Genomic DNA, 18,517 nt, shown 5'->3' with positions numbered 1-18,517 from the left:
TATTAGTTGATTTCTTTTTCGGTGTTTGTTGTAGAATTTTATCTGGCCGACTCCCGGACACCGTTGGCGGGCAGCAGTAAAAGTTGAGGTGATAACAGGCGGAGGAAGTGGTTAGTTCTGGCCGTGTTGTGCCAGGTAGAGCGCAGGCAGAAATAGACCTCCGGCAGAAGCTCACCTCAGCTGCCCTGCTGTAGAGACCTCGTGCAGCTCGGCCCTGAGTGATGGAGACCTGTCTCACTGCTGATGAACTGAGCGAGGGAGGGAGGGAGGGAGGGAGGGAGAGAGGGAGAGGGAGAGGGAGAGGGAGGGAGGGAGAGAGGGAGGGAGAGAGGGAGAGGGAGAGGGAGGGAGGGAGAGGGAGGGAGGGAGGGAGAGGGAGAGGGAGAGGGAGGGAGAGGGAGAGGGAGAGGGAGGGAGGGAGAGGGAGGGAGGGAGAGAGGGAGAGGGAGGGAGAGAGGGAGAGGGAGGGAGGGAGGGAGAGAGGGAGAGAGGAGAGGGAGAGGAGGGAGGAGAGAGGGAGAGAGGGAGAGGGAGGGAGGGAGAGAGGGAGAGAGGGAGAGGGAGGGAGAGAGGGAGAGAGGGAGAGGGAGGGAGGGAGGGAGGGAGAGGGGGGGAGGGGAGGGAGAGAGAGAGGGGGGGGAGAGAGAGGGGGGAGGAGAGAGAGGGGGGAGAGAGAGAGTGATGGAGAGGGGGAGACACGGAAGGAGAGAGAAATGGACAGGGGGAGTGAGAGAGGGAGAGATGGACAAGGGGGAGAGAGAGAGTGGTACGGAGAGGGGGACTGAGAGGGAGGGAGAGAGAGAGGGACGGAGAGAGAGAGAGAGAGGGGCGGAGAGAGGGAGAGAGAGCTGGATGGATTGATGGAAAGCAACTGACCCAATCGGGGAGAGAGAAATGGAGAGAAAGAAGGAGGGAGAGAAGGAGGGTGGGAAAGCACCTGAGGGAGAGGAAGAGAGGAACTGAAGGAGGCAGGGAGAGGAGGACTGAGAGGGAGATGGAAGATGGAACGAGGGGGAGAGATGGAGAAGCGCGGAGGGAAAAGATAGAGGGAGAGAGAAAGCAAGCGAGGGAGACGAATGAAAGGAGAGGGAGAGGGAGAAAGAGGCACCATATTCTGCTCGTTAGAGATGTGTGTTTGTAAATTAATTAGTATTATCTGTGCACCTCGTTAATCCTGAGAAGCAGGTTCCTTAATGTAAGAGATTCTGTCCTGGGGCTGTGTGCTAGAGAAGGGTGGTGGGGCTACCTGGGGTTTGTTTCTGTTTCTGTTTGTTTGTTTAGTTTTTTTGTCTTTCTCCGGGGGGTGCTCTGTGGTTAATGCCATCTGTGTGTTTTAATGAATGTTTTAAGTTCAAGCATCGGTTTAGTTTGGGTATGAAATTATTACATTCATCTGTGCAATTATTTTTGTTGTTTTTCCACCTTTGCTTTGCCAATGTTATGTTTCGTTGGAGAGAGTCTGAGGTAGAGAGTCTGGGGTAGATTGTGGGGTAGAGTGTGTGAGGTAGAGTGTGTGAGGTAGAGAGTGTGAGGTAGAGAGTGTGAGGTAGAGAGTGTGAGGTAGAGAGTGTGGGGTAGAGTGTGTGGGGTAGAGTGTGTGGGGTAGAGTGTGTGGGGTAGAGAGTTGTTTACTGTGCTGGGTTGTGTCCCAGATGCATCCTCCTGTCCTCCGCCCGTCTCCTCCCCCATACTTCTGAACAGGAGGAGGAGACGAGTGAAGGAAAGGAGGGTACGTTTTTCTGAGTATTGGGACGCACCTTATGGTAAGATGCGGTTAAAGGTCAAAGGTGAAAGGTCACAGGTGACAGCGCCTCACCGGATGAGGTTTTTGGGCAGAGCCGCTTTTTCCGGCTGCTTCCTTTGTCACCCTCTCCGGTCTGAGAGAGCGCACCGAGCTCACCCAGAGCACTCTGCCGTAATGCAGAATAATTTAATAATAATAATAATAATAATAATAATAATAATAACGTCATCATTCTCAGGTCACCTGCTTTTGTCTGCCGGGCTTCCTGGCTCCACACGGTGAAATGTCAGCGGCTAAAATTATCCCCGGAGTCCGCGCAAGAGCGCTGAAATGTAGATTCATCATCATCACACTGCTGTCACACACATAGCGAACGCGCATTTCCCAACCGGCTGAGAGAATACACTTCTACTGCTGATTATTACACAAACAAACAGACCGGGGGCCTAATCACATATTTCATATACTCAAACTCTTACGATGCAAGTTAAGATCGGGAACTCCTGCTTGTGGATTTACTGAGAAGTTTCTGCAAAATGTAGAATCTTGTTCTAATCGTTGGTGAAAATGGATGTTTTCTTTCATTCAGAATCTGCCGGAATTCTTCAGGTATGTGAAGGGTTAATCCTTTAGACGCCCGTAAGAATTCCTGCAGATGACTGACACGTTTTAAAAGGCTCTATTTCTGCTAAAAGTCAGGGCGTACTTATTCTTTCATAAGGTTGGATTGTGTAGGTCAGTAAGACCTTTTGCTGAAATTTCCCAGAGTTCTGCGTTTTGTGTACATGGACACGGGCTCAGCAACTGCCCTATCACGGCCCACCCTGAGTTAGTTTGACATTTCCTCCCGTAGAAAACCACCCCGCGCGATGCCTCCCCCCTCCTCCAGATTAAAACTCCTCCGTCTGAACCGTGCGGTATGGATGGCCCATAAACCCCGCATTACCGATGCTATTAATTCCACTGAAATATGCAGTGTGTTTTATAATCCATAAATCCTTATTTATTCATGCAATCAAGGACCCCCCCCCCCACCCCCCGCCCGCCTCGTACACTAGAGAACTACCGGTTTTGCACGATTTTAGCGTTTGCTTTTGTTGAATTTATGAACCGTATCTGGGCCTAATTGCAGCTCATCTTGGAAGCGGCAGGGTGCCAATAGAAGGCATTATTTCCACATCTAATGTTAAATCAAACTCACTCCATTTAATTTGCATGTTCTTTTTTAATCCTGAGTCACGCGCAAGCTTACGCTCTTACGCGGCGAGCGTGGTGATAAATCCGGAGCTCACACCTCATCTTATTTCCCCTTCCCAAAGTGCAAGCAACACTCCACGGCTTGTTACTCAATTAACTGATTAGCTGTAGGTATGGAGATGATTCAATCCACCAAAAAATAACACAAAAAAAAACAGGGATCCAGGCAGTGGTCCTCACTCCTGGTCCTGGAGAGCCGCAGGGTGTGCTGGGGTCCTCACTCCTGGACCTGGAGAGCCGCAGGGTGTGCTGGGGTCCTCACTCCTGGTCCTGGAGAGCCGCAGGGTGTGGTGGGGTCCTCACTCCTGGTCCTGGAGAGCCGCAGGGTGTGCTGGGGTCCTCACTCCTGGTCCTGGAGAGCCGCAGGGTGTGGTGGGGTCCTCACTCCTGGTCCTGGAGAGCCGCAGGGTGTGCTGGGGTCCTCACTCCTGGTCCTGGAGAGCCGCAGGGTGTGGTGGGGTCCTCACTCCTGGTCCTGGAGAGCCGCAGGGTGTGCTGGTTTTTGTTCTTGCCTCCAATCAGCAACCAATTCAGATCCAAGAAACCAGGAGAGGTGAGTTAACTGTAATTAACTGCCATAATTAGGTGCCGAGTCACAACGAAAGCCAGCACACCCTGCGGCTCTCCGGGACCAGGAGCGAGGGCCGCTGTTCTGAAGGAAAGTCCGCACAGAGCTTCCAGTGACTGGCGTGAGGAGCCGTCTCCACTCCACAGTCAGGGCAGGGATTTTCCGGAGATTTCCGCGGCGCGGAAACGGTGTTCATTACACTGCGCAAACAGGGAGTGTGTGCCCAGGTTCTCTGTGTGAGCACGGGCAGAACCAGAGCCGATTATCTGCTCAAGGTTGTGTGTGAAGGGGAAGGGGAAGGGGAAGACCGCATTAGCCCTGTTCCTGTGAGACACTCCCACCCGCTTCGCGCTTTCATTGAACACGTCCCTGAAGCTCCTCCCGACTTAAGTCCCTCTTCTGCCGATACCTTTATGTATTATCATTTATGTCTATGACTGTGCTACATGCGAATGTCTTGCTATTCATGGATTTCTTTATGCTTTTCACTTGTTGAGGAAAGTATGCACTTGTAAGTCACTTGAGATTAAAAGTGTCTGCTAAATGTCTAAAATGTAAAAATGTAAATGTCCCACAGCCAAGAGGAGGACACGTCTTCGTCCTCCAGTGAGGAAGAGGAGGGTGACCAGCGGCAGAACGACGAGCTGCTGGGGAAGGTGGTGTGTGTGGACGCCGTCTCCGTCGGCGACAAGAAGACCCCCCTGTGGTACCCGGCGATGGTACGCCCCTCTGAACTGAACCTTATCCTAACTGTTAGCGCTAAAGTCAGCCAGACCACAGCAGTTTTGATGCGTGTTGTGAATATTCCGGAAGTGGTCTCGGCTGTGATGTGGAACTAGGAATGCCTGCTTGTAGCAGCTGAGAATCCTGCTGTGACATCACAAATATGTTAAATGAACATTCTAATGCTGATGTCGCAATCACTACTGGCGACTGAGTTCTAGAACACTTGAGTTGGAATTTTGGAGATTAAAAACTTCCCAAAGGCTTTAGAGGATATATATTTATATATTCATGATTTTAGTACTGCATTCTAGTGCCTTTAGTAATGCATGTAATTTTCTGGAAAGCACTTCCAGTGTGTCAATTTAGTAATTATAGGCTAACTTTTCCAAACCTGGAACCAAGTCAGTTTGCCAGCCCGGCCGGTGTTTGAGGCCTGAGAGTTGTAGCAGCGTAGCGGTTTCCCTGACAGGGCAGCTGTATCACTGTCCCGTTAATTACCCCAACCCAGCTCACCCCCCCCCCCCCCCCCCCCCGCCTCCATACCTCCGGGCTGGAAAATGAGCGCTTTAGCGGATAATTGGCCGCCACATCACCTTTAGCTGGGATGGCGGGGTGAGGGAGGAAGGGGGTGGGGGGGGGAATCAATGCTGGAATCCCCCCCCCCCCCCCCGTTCCCATAGCAATGATAACATCAGAGGGAGAGTGGGGAAAACATGCCCTGTAGCTGCAGGGAAATCCCTGCCTGCACACACACACACACACACAAATATGTACTCACACACACACACACATATGTACTCACACACACATGCCAGGCGTTGTCACTGAGTCACTCCCCCCTGTGAATCTTCTCTGTGTGTGATGCCATTGGCCGGGTCAGATTTTTTTAAATAAGGATCCTTTACTCTCCCATCCCACGTGTGTTGGGTGTGAACACACACCGCCTCCCTCTGGACTCACAGACGCGACAGAAGCAATCACTACTGACCAATCAGCAGCCAGGGAGAACACACTGCTGACGAATCAGCAGTCAACAAAAATGCACTTGTGACCAATCGAGCAATGCAGCGAGAACACACGGGCCAATCAGCACTGAGCGAGAACGTGCTTCTGAGCAATCGGCTATCGGCAAGAACACGCTGCTGACCAATCAGCAGTCGGTGAAAAAGCCCTCCTGACCAATCGGCAGTCAGAGAGAGCAGCGTGCGCTGCAACCAAATGAGCGTCTGCGTGAATTAATTCTCTCCGCCGTTTAAAGGACTTGCGTTTAAAGAGGAGAGACCCTGTGCCTTCAGTTCTCTCAGACGCGCTTTCTTTAATCTGTTCTCCCTGGATCTCGCAGCCACGGGGCATCTAGAACTCAATTAACATCAAATAAGAGCACATCGTTCAATTTGGTCTTTGTACTCGAGTGCTGGCTTGATCCAGAGTTACATTAGATTTAATTTCGCCATTTTAACAAGTGCTCTTTTCTGGAGTGAATTAGACGGCGCGTGTCTTTTTCTTCACGTTTTAATACGGCCGGGATGTTTACGGAGGAGATCCAGGGGTCAGCGTCAAGCTCAAGGACTTAACGGCACCGTCACCAGCTCACCTCCCCCCCTGGCGTTACCGAGCTCTGCCGCCCAAGTCTGCAGAGGGTTGCCTCCCGTTTTTCGCCATTGATGATCCAAGTCCACTTGGAACATGGGATCAAAATCCATCCGAGTTTACGGGGCTTCCTGGATGACATAGCCCGAGAGACTATTTGTAGAACGTTGCCATTCATGAGTGCGGATTCTCGCATTGCTATTGTCATAGTTATATAGCTATAGTTCTTGGTGTGGATGGGTCTTTGGTCTGACTGTGTTGGTTTGAGAAGTAGCCTCGTGGTTTAGCGGTTGGTGGTCCACCTGAACGGTCTGTTAATCTGGTGGTTTCAGCTCCTGGTGCGTCTCTCAGATGCTACAGGTTGTTTCCACGAGCCACGTCGGTTCCCTGTATTTTCTTTCATCTTATAATGGCTTTTTTTCCCCAGCCAGGTTTGTGCTGTTTTTGGCCAGCTCTCTGCATATCACCTTGCTTATGTGTACTCTCTCCCTCTCTCCCTCTCTGTCTCTCCCTCTCTCTGTCTCTCTCTCTCTCTCCCTCTCTCTCTCATGCTCTCTCGCTCTCTCTCTCTCCCTCTCCCTCTCCCCTCTAAACTCTGGAATTCCTGAAGGTAATTTCCCCGGACTGCCGGGACGAGTCCCAGATGAAGAAGGACAGCGTGCTCGTCCGCTCCTTCCAGGACGGGAAAATGTGAGTGTCTCCGGCATGTCGGAACGCCGCCGGGAACGGCGGCAGGGAACGTCGAGGCGGCCGACCTTAAACGGGTCAATGAACCTTAAGCGAGAGAGCGTAACCGCTCGAGTCTGGCGCAGGATGTTTCCAGAGAAAGCTGGAGAGACCTTATTTTCGCGTCGGTGAGGTTCAGGGAAGCGGGACACGGCGTGACTCGGATGCAGAGATGACGATCCGGTTCTGCGGATGCGTGGGCTTCCGTGGGTCCGTGTCGCTTAATACTGTACGCTAGTTTTTTTGGGGGGTGGATTGGTGTCATTCTCAACAAATACAGTACAGCTGAAAATACAAGTCATAAAATGTAGGATGTGGGTGTAAAGTGAGGAGTGGAGAGGGAAGAGCTGCATTCTGATTGGCCTGTTCTCTCTCCGTGGCGACGAGTGTGATTCTTGGCTCGCCGCTGATTTAATGGAAACGGAGGACGTTCCCTTTCTGCGACTCCAAACCTGTTTCTGCGAGATGTGAGCCAGATATTTGGCACTGCTCCCCCTAGTGGTGGAGAGGCACACTGCAGAGAGAGACAGGGAGAGGGAGAGAGAGAGGGAGGGGGATAGAAAGGGAGAGTGTGAGAGAGAGAAAGAGCAAGGGAGGGGAGAGGGACAGGGAGAGAAAGGGAAGGAGCGAGGGAGAGAGCCGGGGAAAGCTCAGGTCACTAAATGAAAGGTGAGACTAATTGGCCTTGTGATTCATGTTAATTGGAGCCAAAATCCCCACTGCTGCTGACTGAGGTCCCCCAGCTCAGGAAATGAAATGGGGTGGTGGGGGGGCGGGGGGGGGAGAGGAAGGAGTTGTCTGGCAGAGGAAATTTTGTTAGCCGTCTCCATTACATCTCCCATTACTGTCGTTACCAGAGTGTCATCCTGGGGTTGGCATTTGGATATAAAGCGTGGGCAGACATTAGACAAACGTTTCTGTCTTGCTGCACTGGGCTCATGGTGTTTTACTCGGGGTGGGAGTGAGATGAAGACTTTCCACTGAGAGAGAGAGACAGAGAGAGACAGAGAGAGACAGAGAGAGACAGAGAGAGACAGAGAGAGACAGAGAGAGACACAGAGACACCTTTCCACTGAGATACAGAGAGACACAGAGAGACTCAGAGAGACAGAGACACACAGAGACACCTTTCCACTGAGACACAGAGACACGGCGAGACAGACAGAGAGACAGAGAGAGACGCACAGAGACAGACACAGAGAAAGAGAGGGAGGTATAGACAGACTGAGGGGGATATAGGGAGCGGGAACTCCACCTTTGCACTGTGTATATGTGGTTTAGCTGCTGGCTTGCTGTAGACTGTGGATTGTAGATAGACTATAGACTGATCACAGGCGCTCTGTATTGCAGATACACAGTGTTACGGAAGGACGTCAGAGAGCTGAACACAGACGTGACTCTCAAAGCGGACACAGGGCTCAAGCCAGGTAAGAGGGGGGGTCGTGGGGGAGGGGAGTCACGGTGGGCTGTGGCAGATCTCTGGTTGAGCGTATCCAACATTGCGGCCCTTACTGGCGGGCACTTCCTGTCTTGACGTGGGCACTTCCTGTCAGCAGTCTCGTCCCAGGGAGGGAGGGGCTCGCCGCTCTCTCTCCCCAAAGTGAACGAGCGAGCGAACGAAACTTCCTGTTCTGGAGGAACGTTGGAGGAGTAACCTTGAGAACAGACAGTCCAGACGGGCTCAGCGGCTGCTTTTATTTATTTTCATTAATTCCTCCGCGAGCTCGCGACGGCGACGGCCCCTTACTTTGCTCTCCGCTCGGAGACACAAGGACGACGCGCGGGCGCCGCGAAAGACGGCCCGCCCCCGACACCCGCTCCGTAATCACCGCCGGGGACTCGCCCGTCCGGCTGAGAACGAGAAACGGTCGCGGCTCGGCTCTGAACTCTGCCCCTCTCACAAATAAAGTGACCGCGGAGGACCGACTTTCACCGATGTACCCTGAAAGTACATTAATGTTCTCTCTCTGTGTGTATATTCTCCAAGCACAAAAGGTACAAAATAATTATATATTGCTGGTTAGGTGTACAATGTTATGCACCTATAGCAGGGGTCGGCAGCCCTGGTCCTGGAGCGCCGCAGGGTGTGCTGGTTTTGTTTTCACCTTAATACCAGCAACTGATTCATACCCAAAAAACCAGGTCAATTAAGTGCAGAGTAACAACGAAAGCCAGCACACCCTGCGGCTCTCCAGGACCAGGGTTGCGGACCCCTGACCTATAGGGTACAGCCCCAGCTACAAGCGTTTGTACCTCTTTTCATACCTTTCTGAGAGTGTCTTGAGAAGTTTATCGGGCAGAAAATGCATCTGGGGGATGAAACCGTGCTGATGAGTCACTGTGCGCGGACGAGGGTTTTTTTGTTTTTAGCGTTAGCCCCGTGGACTCAGGCTCCTCTTCTCTCGCGTGTTTTCCGGCTTGTTTAACAGAATTCTACTCGGCGTTCCGCTTTGACGGGGGCGACGGGTTGAAAATTCCGCCCGCGTAGCTCCGGTGTGGAAAAACTGCTTTATGAGAAACGGCTCGCGCCTGAAAACTACAGGGTGGGAAAGAAATTAGCATATGAATATCGCTCAACAATATTCATTTGGCTGGGAGTAAAAGCTTTATTTATTGTGTTACCCCCTTTCCTCTATGTTTTCTCTACTTCTCGGTCGGTGACCTTTATTAAGATGTCAAGAACAAAAGTGGTGTGAGCACCTTTTGTAGGCTCTGCACCATGCAACGCTGGTAATTTGCTGATTAGCACCACCTCATGTGTTAAAAGAAATATCAAACTTTTTTTTTAATTTTTTTTTATGTTACTTCCACAGATGAAGTCAGCTTTTGCGTATTCCCACTGGTTCACACCACAGGTGTGTGATTAAAAAACTAAATCCCCTAAAAGGGTGATACCTGCAGGTGGGAAAATAAGATGGATGAGAGCTATCTTAAAAAGTACACCTGCAGCAGGACTACATTACCCAGCAGGCAACAGGGCCGGGGGGGACTGTTGATTTGACGTCATCACTCACCTTAACCAGCGTTACTTTTACATATTCATTTTCATCTTCACCAAAGAGTGGGCTTAAAGATGCAAGTAGATCATCAAACATACTTTGTTTTCTCTGCACTCTCAGAAATAAAAGTAGGAAAATTGCCTAAAAAGGTACAAATACAACCCTATAGGTACATAACATTGTACCCCTAGCCAGCAATATATAATTATTTTGTACCTCTTTTGCTTCGACAGTGTACACATTTGTACCAAAAGAGAACATTACTGTACTTTCAGGGTACATTTGAGAAATGTCACTTTATTTCTAAGAGTGCCTTGTCTGCTCCATTTTACGAAATACAATTGTGTTTCTGTCGTTCTTTCTTTCAGAAACAACAACGGGAACACAACAGAAACAGTTTCGTGCAATCCTTTTCCAAAAGTACCGTTTTCTTTATGCAGTGTCTCTCTTCAGCACGTGTTGGAGTGTTTAACGCGTGGTCTGCAGCATAAGGCTTTCGGGGTGTTCCGTGGGTGGGGTCTGAGCTGCAAGTCATTCCGCTCATTCCGATTGGCAGAATCGGTGACTCACGGTGACTCACCAATCGCGTCAGCGCACAAATGGCTGAATGACTCTCTCTGCTTCTGTGCTGCAAGGGGTCGACAGCCCGCTGTGGTTACGTCTGTGCTCCCATGGGAACGGTGTGTGTGTTTGTGTGAGTGTGAACTCGTGTGTGTGTGTGTTTCTGTGTGTGTTGCTTGGGTGTGAGGGTGTATGTGTTTCTGCTTGGGTCTGTGTATGTGTGTGAGTGAGAGTGTGTGTGTGTTCATGTGTATGCGTGTGATTCTGTATGAGTGTGTGTGTGGGGGTGTATGTGTGTATGCTTGTGTGTTTGTGTGTATGTGTGTTTCTGCGTGTGCGTTTATGTGTGTGTGTGTCCCAGGTAGAACAGAGACCTGGAGGTTTGAGTATCTCTGCTGTACAGCTCCCGCACTCTAAAAGTGCCTAAAAAGGTGTACAAGTGCTTGTCACTGGAGCGGTACCCTATGGGTACATGAAATTGTACCTCTAGCCAGCAATATATTAATTTGTACCCCCCCCCCACCCCCCTCCAGCCCTGGACAGTGCCCTGGACTTCCTGCGGCGAGGGGCGGTGCCCGGGGTCTGGAGGACCGAGCTGAAGGAGGAGTCCTCCAGCAGCGAGGAAGAGGATGATGGGGAGGAAGAGGAGCAGGAGGAGGATGCCAGCAGTGAGGAAGAGGAAGAGGTAATGACGCGCACGGGATCATGGGTAGCCAGGCTTACAGTACTGCTGGAGTTTATTATTCTTAAAAACAAGTTTACTGATGATTAATTACGCCATTGTATTAGTAATAATGGTAATAGCTATGGTATAATAACAGGGACAGTTGTAATAAACTGTTTATAACACATTTCAACACAGAAATATAAGTCAAATTTAAGCAATACTGAAAAGTAGAAAGGGTTTTAATTCAGGGCAGATTTGAAAGAGTGAAAATGAGACATTTGGTGACGGTGTTTCTAAAAGATGTTAGTAATTAAATGGGGGGGGGGGGGGGGCAGCTTTCTGTCTGATGGGTGAGCTACCTGGAGGGGGGTGCCGAAATCTGTGGTCTGACAGCTGCTGTATCCAGACAATGGAGCTGTATCCAGCTTACCTGTCTGCCCCCCTGGACCGTCGAGTTGCTGGGTCAGGGCGATCGGAAGTCCTATATCAGCACATTCATATTAAAACTGATGAAGTCATATTTGTGATTTTCGACTTGCGTATTACATTTTTGGGGGAAATTGTAAATTGTAGGACTCCTGAGACAGGTGAATAATGAGGTGCCGAAACTCCATCCTCCCCTTAATTAAATTGCTTATTTTACCCCCTCCCGGATAATTTATCCAGGGTTATTAAGCCTTCCCCCCTGTGACAGGGCGGCCAGACTCACCACTGCTCCATGTGAGCTCCTGCCGGGCCGATTGTCTTTCAGGGTATTACACGCTAGATCACACCTTTTTAAGCTGGAAGCATGTATATGCCTCATTTATAGTGAAACATTTTAATCCCAGTATTGCAACGTTCATGAAATAATTTCAGTTTGGCTTCAAAAAGTGTGTTCTGCTGCATATACATTTTTATAAATGCGATCTGCAGTGCACCTTGTGACGTCACCAGTGATGTCATATATAGATGCTAATCAGATATCCGGTTGGAAAACGGTTGATGCCCATAAATTTGTCAGTTTGATTTAACGGCTCGTTCTCAAAGTCGTTTCAAGCTGGCTGTTACGGATCAATACGAAACGCAACCCTGCCGGCACCCGATTGGTTAGAGGACGCTCTACGCAAATGAGACGGACACACCTACTCTACCCATCCAAAAAAATAATAAATAATAATAATCTCCAATGTGTTGAAGGCGGAGCCAGGCTGAAACGGCGAGCGCAGTTACGCTTTAATCCAGAACTGTAAGCGCGTTGATGGGAAACGTTTCACCAGCAGGAAGGTTCGCAGTCCTGTCTCTCTCTGCTTGATGGAGCTTTTCATTTCTTGGGGAAAGGAGTCTCTGGAGTAGCGCAAGCGTAGCGCTTCCCATCTGGCTGCGGGCGGTGGGCGTTGGGAGAGTTTTTGGCACGTGAACGGTCTCTTTTCGGCAGCTCGGTTCGGCTCTTGCCAGATCTGACCAGATTAATGTGTGAAACGTGTCACCGGAGGCCCCCGTTTGGCAGGACCTGTAACTCAGATCTGGGCGGTGTGAGGTTTTCTTCTGCGTTATTTATGTTTCTGACACACGCCTTTGTGACCTGCAGGCCCTCCTGTTAACACACTATCAGGGTTTTTTTTTATTTTTTTTATTTGTAAGAGTGATGACTATGCATTTTCCTCTCTGGAGCGAGAGCGTATCCGATTGGCTGACATCTGACCCAATGCGATTGGCTGCTTCCTCTCGCGTAGCCCCTCCCTTTAACTCAGTTGTAACTGGTTAACTAAAACTGAAGTGTAAATGTACAGTGGCTGTACTAATAAGGCTCTGTGGTTTTGCGTGAGCGATGATTCGGATATTTGCCTTGGTTAGAGAGAGAAAGGGGGAGAGAGAATTCTTATAGTTCCATGTTAATAAATGTTATATTTGTGTAATTTCTGCTGTAATTTGTGTCACTGTTTTCTTATTTTTTTATTGTTACTATGAGTGATTGTTGTCAATATTTCAGGCCAATAATGCATCTGATTGAATTGAATTGAGAGGAGAGAGAGAAAGAGAGAGGGGTGAAAGAGATGGAAATATGGCATTACGAGATATGGACTGATGGATATGGAGATATGGACTGATAGATTTGGAGATATGGAGTGATAGAGTTATGGAGTGATGGAGAGATGGAGGGAGAGTTTCTCTGCAGTTCCCTAAGCACGCGTTGTTTTTGTATTGTCTAGGAGGAAGTGGAGCCCTTCCCAGAGGAGAGGGAGAACTTCCTGCAGCAGCTCTACAAGTTCATGGAGGACCGAGGTACAGGGCCCCGCCCAACTGGATTACCGAGTTAACTGGATAACTGCACTGAGTAAAACCCACAAAGCAGGATTACAGAGTTAGCTGGATAACTGCACTGAGTAAAATCCACAAAGCAGGATTACTGAGTTAGCTGGATAACTGCACTGAGTAAAACCCACAAAGCAGATTACTGAGTTAGCTGGATAACTGCGCTGAGTAAAACCCACAAAGCAGAATTACTGAGTTAGCTGGATTACCTAGTTAGCACACCGAACCATCCCACATCTGGAACATGGACAGCTGTTCCGGATTTTACTCACTGCAGTTATCCAGCTAACTCTGTGATCCTGCTTCCTGATACAGCCCCCCGGAAACCGTGGAATATCCATTTGACCTTAGGACCTAACATGGATGTTTTATAAAGTCAGGTGTATTGCTAATGATATCGATAAAATCCGGAAAAATACGTTTCCAGGGTTCCCATTTTAGGAGCAGTTGCTCCTGATAATTGATGTGTGCCAATTGGCAGTATAAATTAGGAGCACATCTGCTCATTTAGATGCATTAGTGTGGTCCTATATTTTTCAATTCACATGGAGAATATGTTCGTGTAGAGCTGGATTTTAAATTCACGTAGCGCTTTTAAAGTGCGTACAGAGTTTAAAGACTATCTTTGGGTCTCTGATGGTGATGGCGGGCTTGCTCTGTGCTAGCATTAATGCTAACACACCCGCGCTGCTATGAGCTCCAGTTTTGGCCAGAAGCCACATTCTGCAAGAGGGTAGTGAACCTGAAATGGAGATTTTCACTAACGGGGCACCATCTGTGCGTCTGGTGTTAACTCCTTTTCCCCCTCTCTCCCCCCCCCCCCCCCACCCAAGGCACTCCCATTAACAAGCGGCCGGTGTTGGGCTACAGGAACCTGAACCTCTTCAAGCTCTACAGGCTGGTGAACAAGCTGGGAGGGTTCGACAACGTTAGTGACCCCGCGCTGTGTGTCTGTGCGATGTGTTTAAGAACCGGGTGCCGGGGCTAATGTCTGCTGGGGCTTTCAGATGCACACACAAATCAGACTGCCTCTTTTCTTCAGTGTGGTTCTGGCACCCTTTCACTTGCTCTCTCTCTCTCTCTCTCTGTCTGTCTGCATCTCTTTCTGTATTTCTTCCTCTACCTCACTCTTTTTTTCCTCTCTCTCTCTCTCTCTCTCTCTCTTTCTCTCCCCCCTGCTGTCTCTCTCAAGTTCAAATCCTAAATGCTTTACTGGAATGAAATACATATGTAGTTATTGCCAACGCATACATATGCTAAGTAATATGCTAAATAATATTACACTAATAATGATTAAATAATAATGACGGTGATACATTTAGCAGTATATAACTGCAATGGCAGTAACCCCAACACTAACAGTAATAAATATGTGCGTGTTTATGTTTTGTGTGGGCGGTCTCTCTCTCAGATTGACAGCGGCTCCGTGTGGAAGCAGGTGTATCAGGACCTGGGCATCCCCGTCCTCAACTCCGCCGCCGGGTACAACGTCAAGTGTGCCTACAGAAAGTACGTCCCCCCTCCCTCTCTGTCACTCTCTCCCTCTCTCTACCCCTCTCTTTCTCAGTCCCCTGCTCTCTCCCCCTCTCTATCTCTCTCCCTCTCTCTACCCCTCTCTCTTTCTCCAGGCCCCTGCTCTCTCTCTCTCTCTCTCTCTCTCTCCCTCCCTCTCTCTCTTTCTGTCCCCCTCTCTCTTTCCCCGTCTGTTGGGGAGGGGCTGCGCTCCGGTGGTCCGGCTGACAGAACTCTGGCTTCTTACCAAATGCTGTCGCCACCAGACCCCTCTGCCAGGACCACCCCCCCCCCCCCTCACACTGACCCCTTGAGTGACAGTTCGGACCCCCCCCCCCCCCGTCTGCGCCCCTGTGGTCCGGCGGTCTGCTTTAATAAAAGTGGCGCCACGCTCCCTCAGTGTGCCGTGCCAAGCGCTAATGAAAGCTAAATTAGCCGTTAGCGGCATGGCGGGGGTGGGTGGGGGGGGTGGCTTTAGCGTAATTAGCCAGCTGCTGTGAGCTTCTGGCCCGTCCCCTCCCCACTGAGACCCACCAGAAGCGGGGTGGTGCTTGACCCTCTGTTCCCCAGAAATAGCACCGTTCGCTTCGGCGGGGATCATCTGTAGACCGTGTGACATATGAGCGAGACTTGTTTTTTTTTTTTTTCTTCTCGGCGCCGGCTGTGGAGTCGGTCAGGAAAATGCTTTCCGTTTCCGTTTGCAGATACCTTTACGGATTCGAGGAGTACTGCACGTCGGCCGGGATACGCTTCCGGATGGATCTCCCACAGAAGCTGGCGGAGAAACCGGTCCCCAGGCTGGAGAGGAGGGCCGAGACGGAGCCCGGGGCCCCCGGCCCTCGAACCCGAGCCGAGCAGAGCCCCCGCACAGAGAGCAAGGCCCTGGAGGCTCCGCCCAGCATCTGCAAGGCAAGCTCCCTCTCTGTGTGTCTCTCTCCATCTGTCTCTCTCCATCTCTATGCCTCTCTCTCTCCATCTCTATCCTTTTCCTCTGTCTCTCTATCCATCTCTCTCAATCCCACTCTTTATCCTTCTCTCTCTCCCTCTGTCCATCCCTCCATCTCTGTCTCTATCTTATCCTTTTCTCTCCCTATCTCTCCTGTCTTTCTCTATCTCTATCCCGATCCTCTCTGTCCATCTCTCATCTCTTTCTATCCCTTTCTCCATCCCTCTCTATCACTCTCTATCCCACTCTCTCCCTCTTTACATTTCTCTTTTGTTAACACTAATTTTCACTCCCTTTGAAGACTGTTTCTTCTTTCAGATTTTTCTGTTATTCTCTCCCTCTCTCTTGCTGTATTCTTTCTCACGTTCTGCTGCTCCATCTCTCCCACTTTTTTCCTCTCTATCCCCTCCTCACACCCCCTCGCCCGTTTACCTGCTCTTGGCTGTACCCGAGCCGTTGCATCACGGCAAACAGGTCTACAGGTAGTGATGTAATAATCAAAACGTTGCTCCTCTCGGCACAGGAGGAGACGACCTCTGACCCCAGCGGCCCCGGAAACTGCAAACCCGAGGCGGTCACGCCGAAGAGAGAGGAAGCCGAGGAGGAGGAAGAGGACGATTGCCAACGAGAGGAGGAAGACTGTGACAGGCCTCCGGGCCCCTGGGCAGATGACGTGAGGCCGGATGGTTACGGCCCCCGAGAGGAGAAGGAGAAATCGGGGTACGTGGCTCCTTTCTCTCCCGCCGTGTAGCCCCCTGAAACCTGCACCGCCTCGCCAAAGCTCGAGTGCGTTCAACAAGGCGAACGCGCGGCCAAACGATCGCAAGCACATTTTGAACTGTCTTCGGTTCAACAAGAATGTTATGCATTTGCTAATGTTGGTCAAGAACTGGTCAAAGACTGCAAATAAAATGGCTTAAGCCGAAAGTTATAATTCCTTTCAGTTGGTGAAAGTCCATGGTTGTCGAATCCATCTTGGCAAATTCTACATCATATAATTAACTAAATCTGAAAAATGTTCAGCTGCCCCTGTCAGAAGGGAACGGGGTTCCCCGCTAACTCTCTCCTTGTTGAACGCACACCTGCCGTCTTCACGACGGGGGAGGGAGCTGCTGGCCTCTCTTAAGACCTGACCCCGGGAACGTGCTTCTCATCTGCATGACCGAGAACGTAGCAGCAGCAGCAGCAGCTTGCCTGGGTGACCCTGCCAAAGGAAGCATGACCTGCCTTACTTAATTTCACACGCTTGTTGAACCTCCTCTGAGCGAGTAAGGTGACGCCCCCTGGGAAAAACGGACCTCAGTTTCGCTCTGCTCCTCCCCCGCTCCTCTGCTCTATCCCCCAGCTTTTATCCACATTTCTGTCCTCTCCCTCCCTCTTCTGTAGTTTCTTTTTACGTTTCCGAGGCTGAGCTTTTAGCGAATGGAGCGTTGTTCATGCGTAGCTTAGGCTGGGTTCTGACCCTACTTTCGCTCGGTAAAACAGTTTGGCTCTCTCTCCTTCTCTCAGAGGCAGTTTCTTTTTTTTTTGGGGGGGGGGGGGGGGGTTGTGCAATGGGGCGCCCATTTAATGTGCATGGCTGCGCCTCCTCTCTCCCCCCCCCCTCCCCCACCTCCCTCCATGCTAAAGCGATTCTGGCTGCTGATGTGGAGTAGGGCTGGAGAGAACCATGACCCCAGTTGGCAGTTTCCTGTCAGGAGAAGCGTAACGAGTAAAAACCGACAAAGGCTAGCAGATATCGCCCCACTCGCGCCCGACAGCGTAACCATTTCGCTCCGAGTACATCCCGCTGCCTGGTTCCTTTTTCACCCCTGCCTCTTATGTCCTGTTACATCCGCGTCCGACATGTTTTCATTAGATGTGGCGTGCAGCAGTGAATCTGATTAATATCTGTGCTGCACGCGTGGGGCAGTTGCCTTTGAAAGCTTTTGCGCTGCTACAGTGCTCTTATGACGGTTTGCCTGTGTATCTGTGCATTTGGACTGCGGTTAAGTGTTAGTGCGGAGAGTGGTGATGATGTCAGTCGAGCGTTGGATAACGGCTCTGAGGAGCAGAGGATCACGGTCTGTGGTTCTCGTTGTGGTGATGCTTTTTCAGACAGGGTATGACATCACTGATTTTACCTGACAGGATGTGAGGTCACTGTGCTTACCTGACAGGATGTGAGGTCACTGTGTTTACCTGACAGGATATGAGGTCACTGTGTTGACCTGACAGGATGTGAGGTCATTGAGGCCTTGAAACTTGCAAGCTAATTTTCAAGAATTTCAAGATTAAATTCTTTTTTTGTGTGATTGTATGTTTTTGTTGGTGACGTTCTCAGGGAGCTGGCGTGTGGGAGTATTTTCAAAGTCGCTGAAAAGCATTTGAAGTGCGAGTGAGAGGCACTCTGTTGCGCCTTAGTTTTTGCGCCTTTTCACATTTTAACATCCCGAGAAAGGAGCCCCAGGTGTTGAGCAGCAGAGACGAGGCCTTGACTCGGTGTGTTCCACTTTTTACCTTCGCCTTTTTTTAACCACACGCTTCTGTACTCTGCCTCCTGAAAAGAGCTGAAACTCCACAGCTGAAAGAGAGAAGAGAGGTTAGCTGCTCAACAGTCACGCTTCACACCTGCCTCCCATTAGCCTGTAGCTTGTGGCTTAGAGCTGTGCTTCCACTGCACCCTGGTACCCAAATCTACTGCTGCAGTTGTGTTGGGTCAGAAAGATTAGTTTGTTTGTATGTGTCTCTGTGTGGGGACATGCATCCCTGGTTTGAAGCTTGCTGGTACTGTGCCTTGTGCTAAGATGTCATTAAAACCTTTTGTTTTTTGGATGACCCAGGAAAGTCAGGTGTTATGGTTGAGGGGGGCGAGCCTTGCTTCTCGAGAGCCTCTGTGTGGAGTCGAGTCAGTTGGCTATGTTAGATTTGTGTTTGTGTTTGGTTC

At 50.2% G+C, this 18,517-nt stretch overlaps 1 protein-coding gene across 1 annotated transcript in view; it reads left to right on the top strand.

Annotated features, from left to right (window-relative positions):
- Nucleotides 1-18,517, top strand: part of LOC133114181 (AT-rich interactive domain-containing protein 4B-like) — a 64,324-nt gene that overhangs the window by 34,054 nt on the left and 11,753 nt on the right. Inside the window, 9 exon segments of the mRNA XM_061223353.1 lie at nt 4,147-4,288; nt 6,496-6,575; nt 7,962-8,038; nt 10,705-10,856; nt 13,031-13,103; nt 13,967-14,061; nt 14,545-14,642; nt 15,350-15,554; nt 16,115-16,311. Coding sequence (XP_061079337.1) covers nt 4,147-4,288; nt 6,496-6,575; nt 7,962-8,038; nt 10,705-10,856; nt 13,031-13,103; nt 13,967-14,061; nt 14,545-14,642; nt 15,350-15,554; nt 16,115-16,311 — 1,119 coding nt within the window.

The sequence above is a fragment of the Conger conger genome, chromosome 2 (genome assembly GCF_963514075.1).
Source record: "Conger conger chromosome 2, fConCon1.1, whole genome shotgun sequence".
Lineage (NCBI taxonomy): Eukaryota > Metazoa > Chordata > Actinopteri > Anguilliformes > Congridae > Conger > Conger conger.
This window is presented reverse-complemented; position numbering and strand designations above follow the sequence as displayed.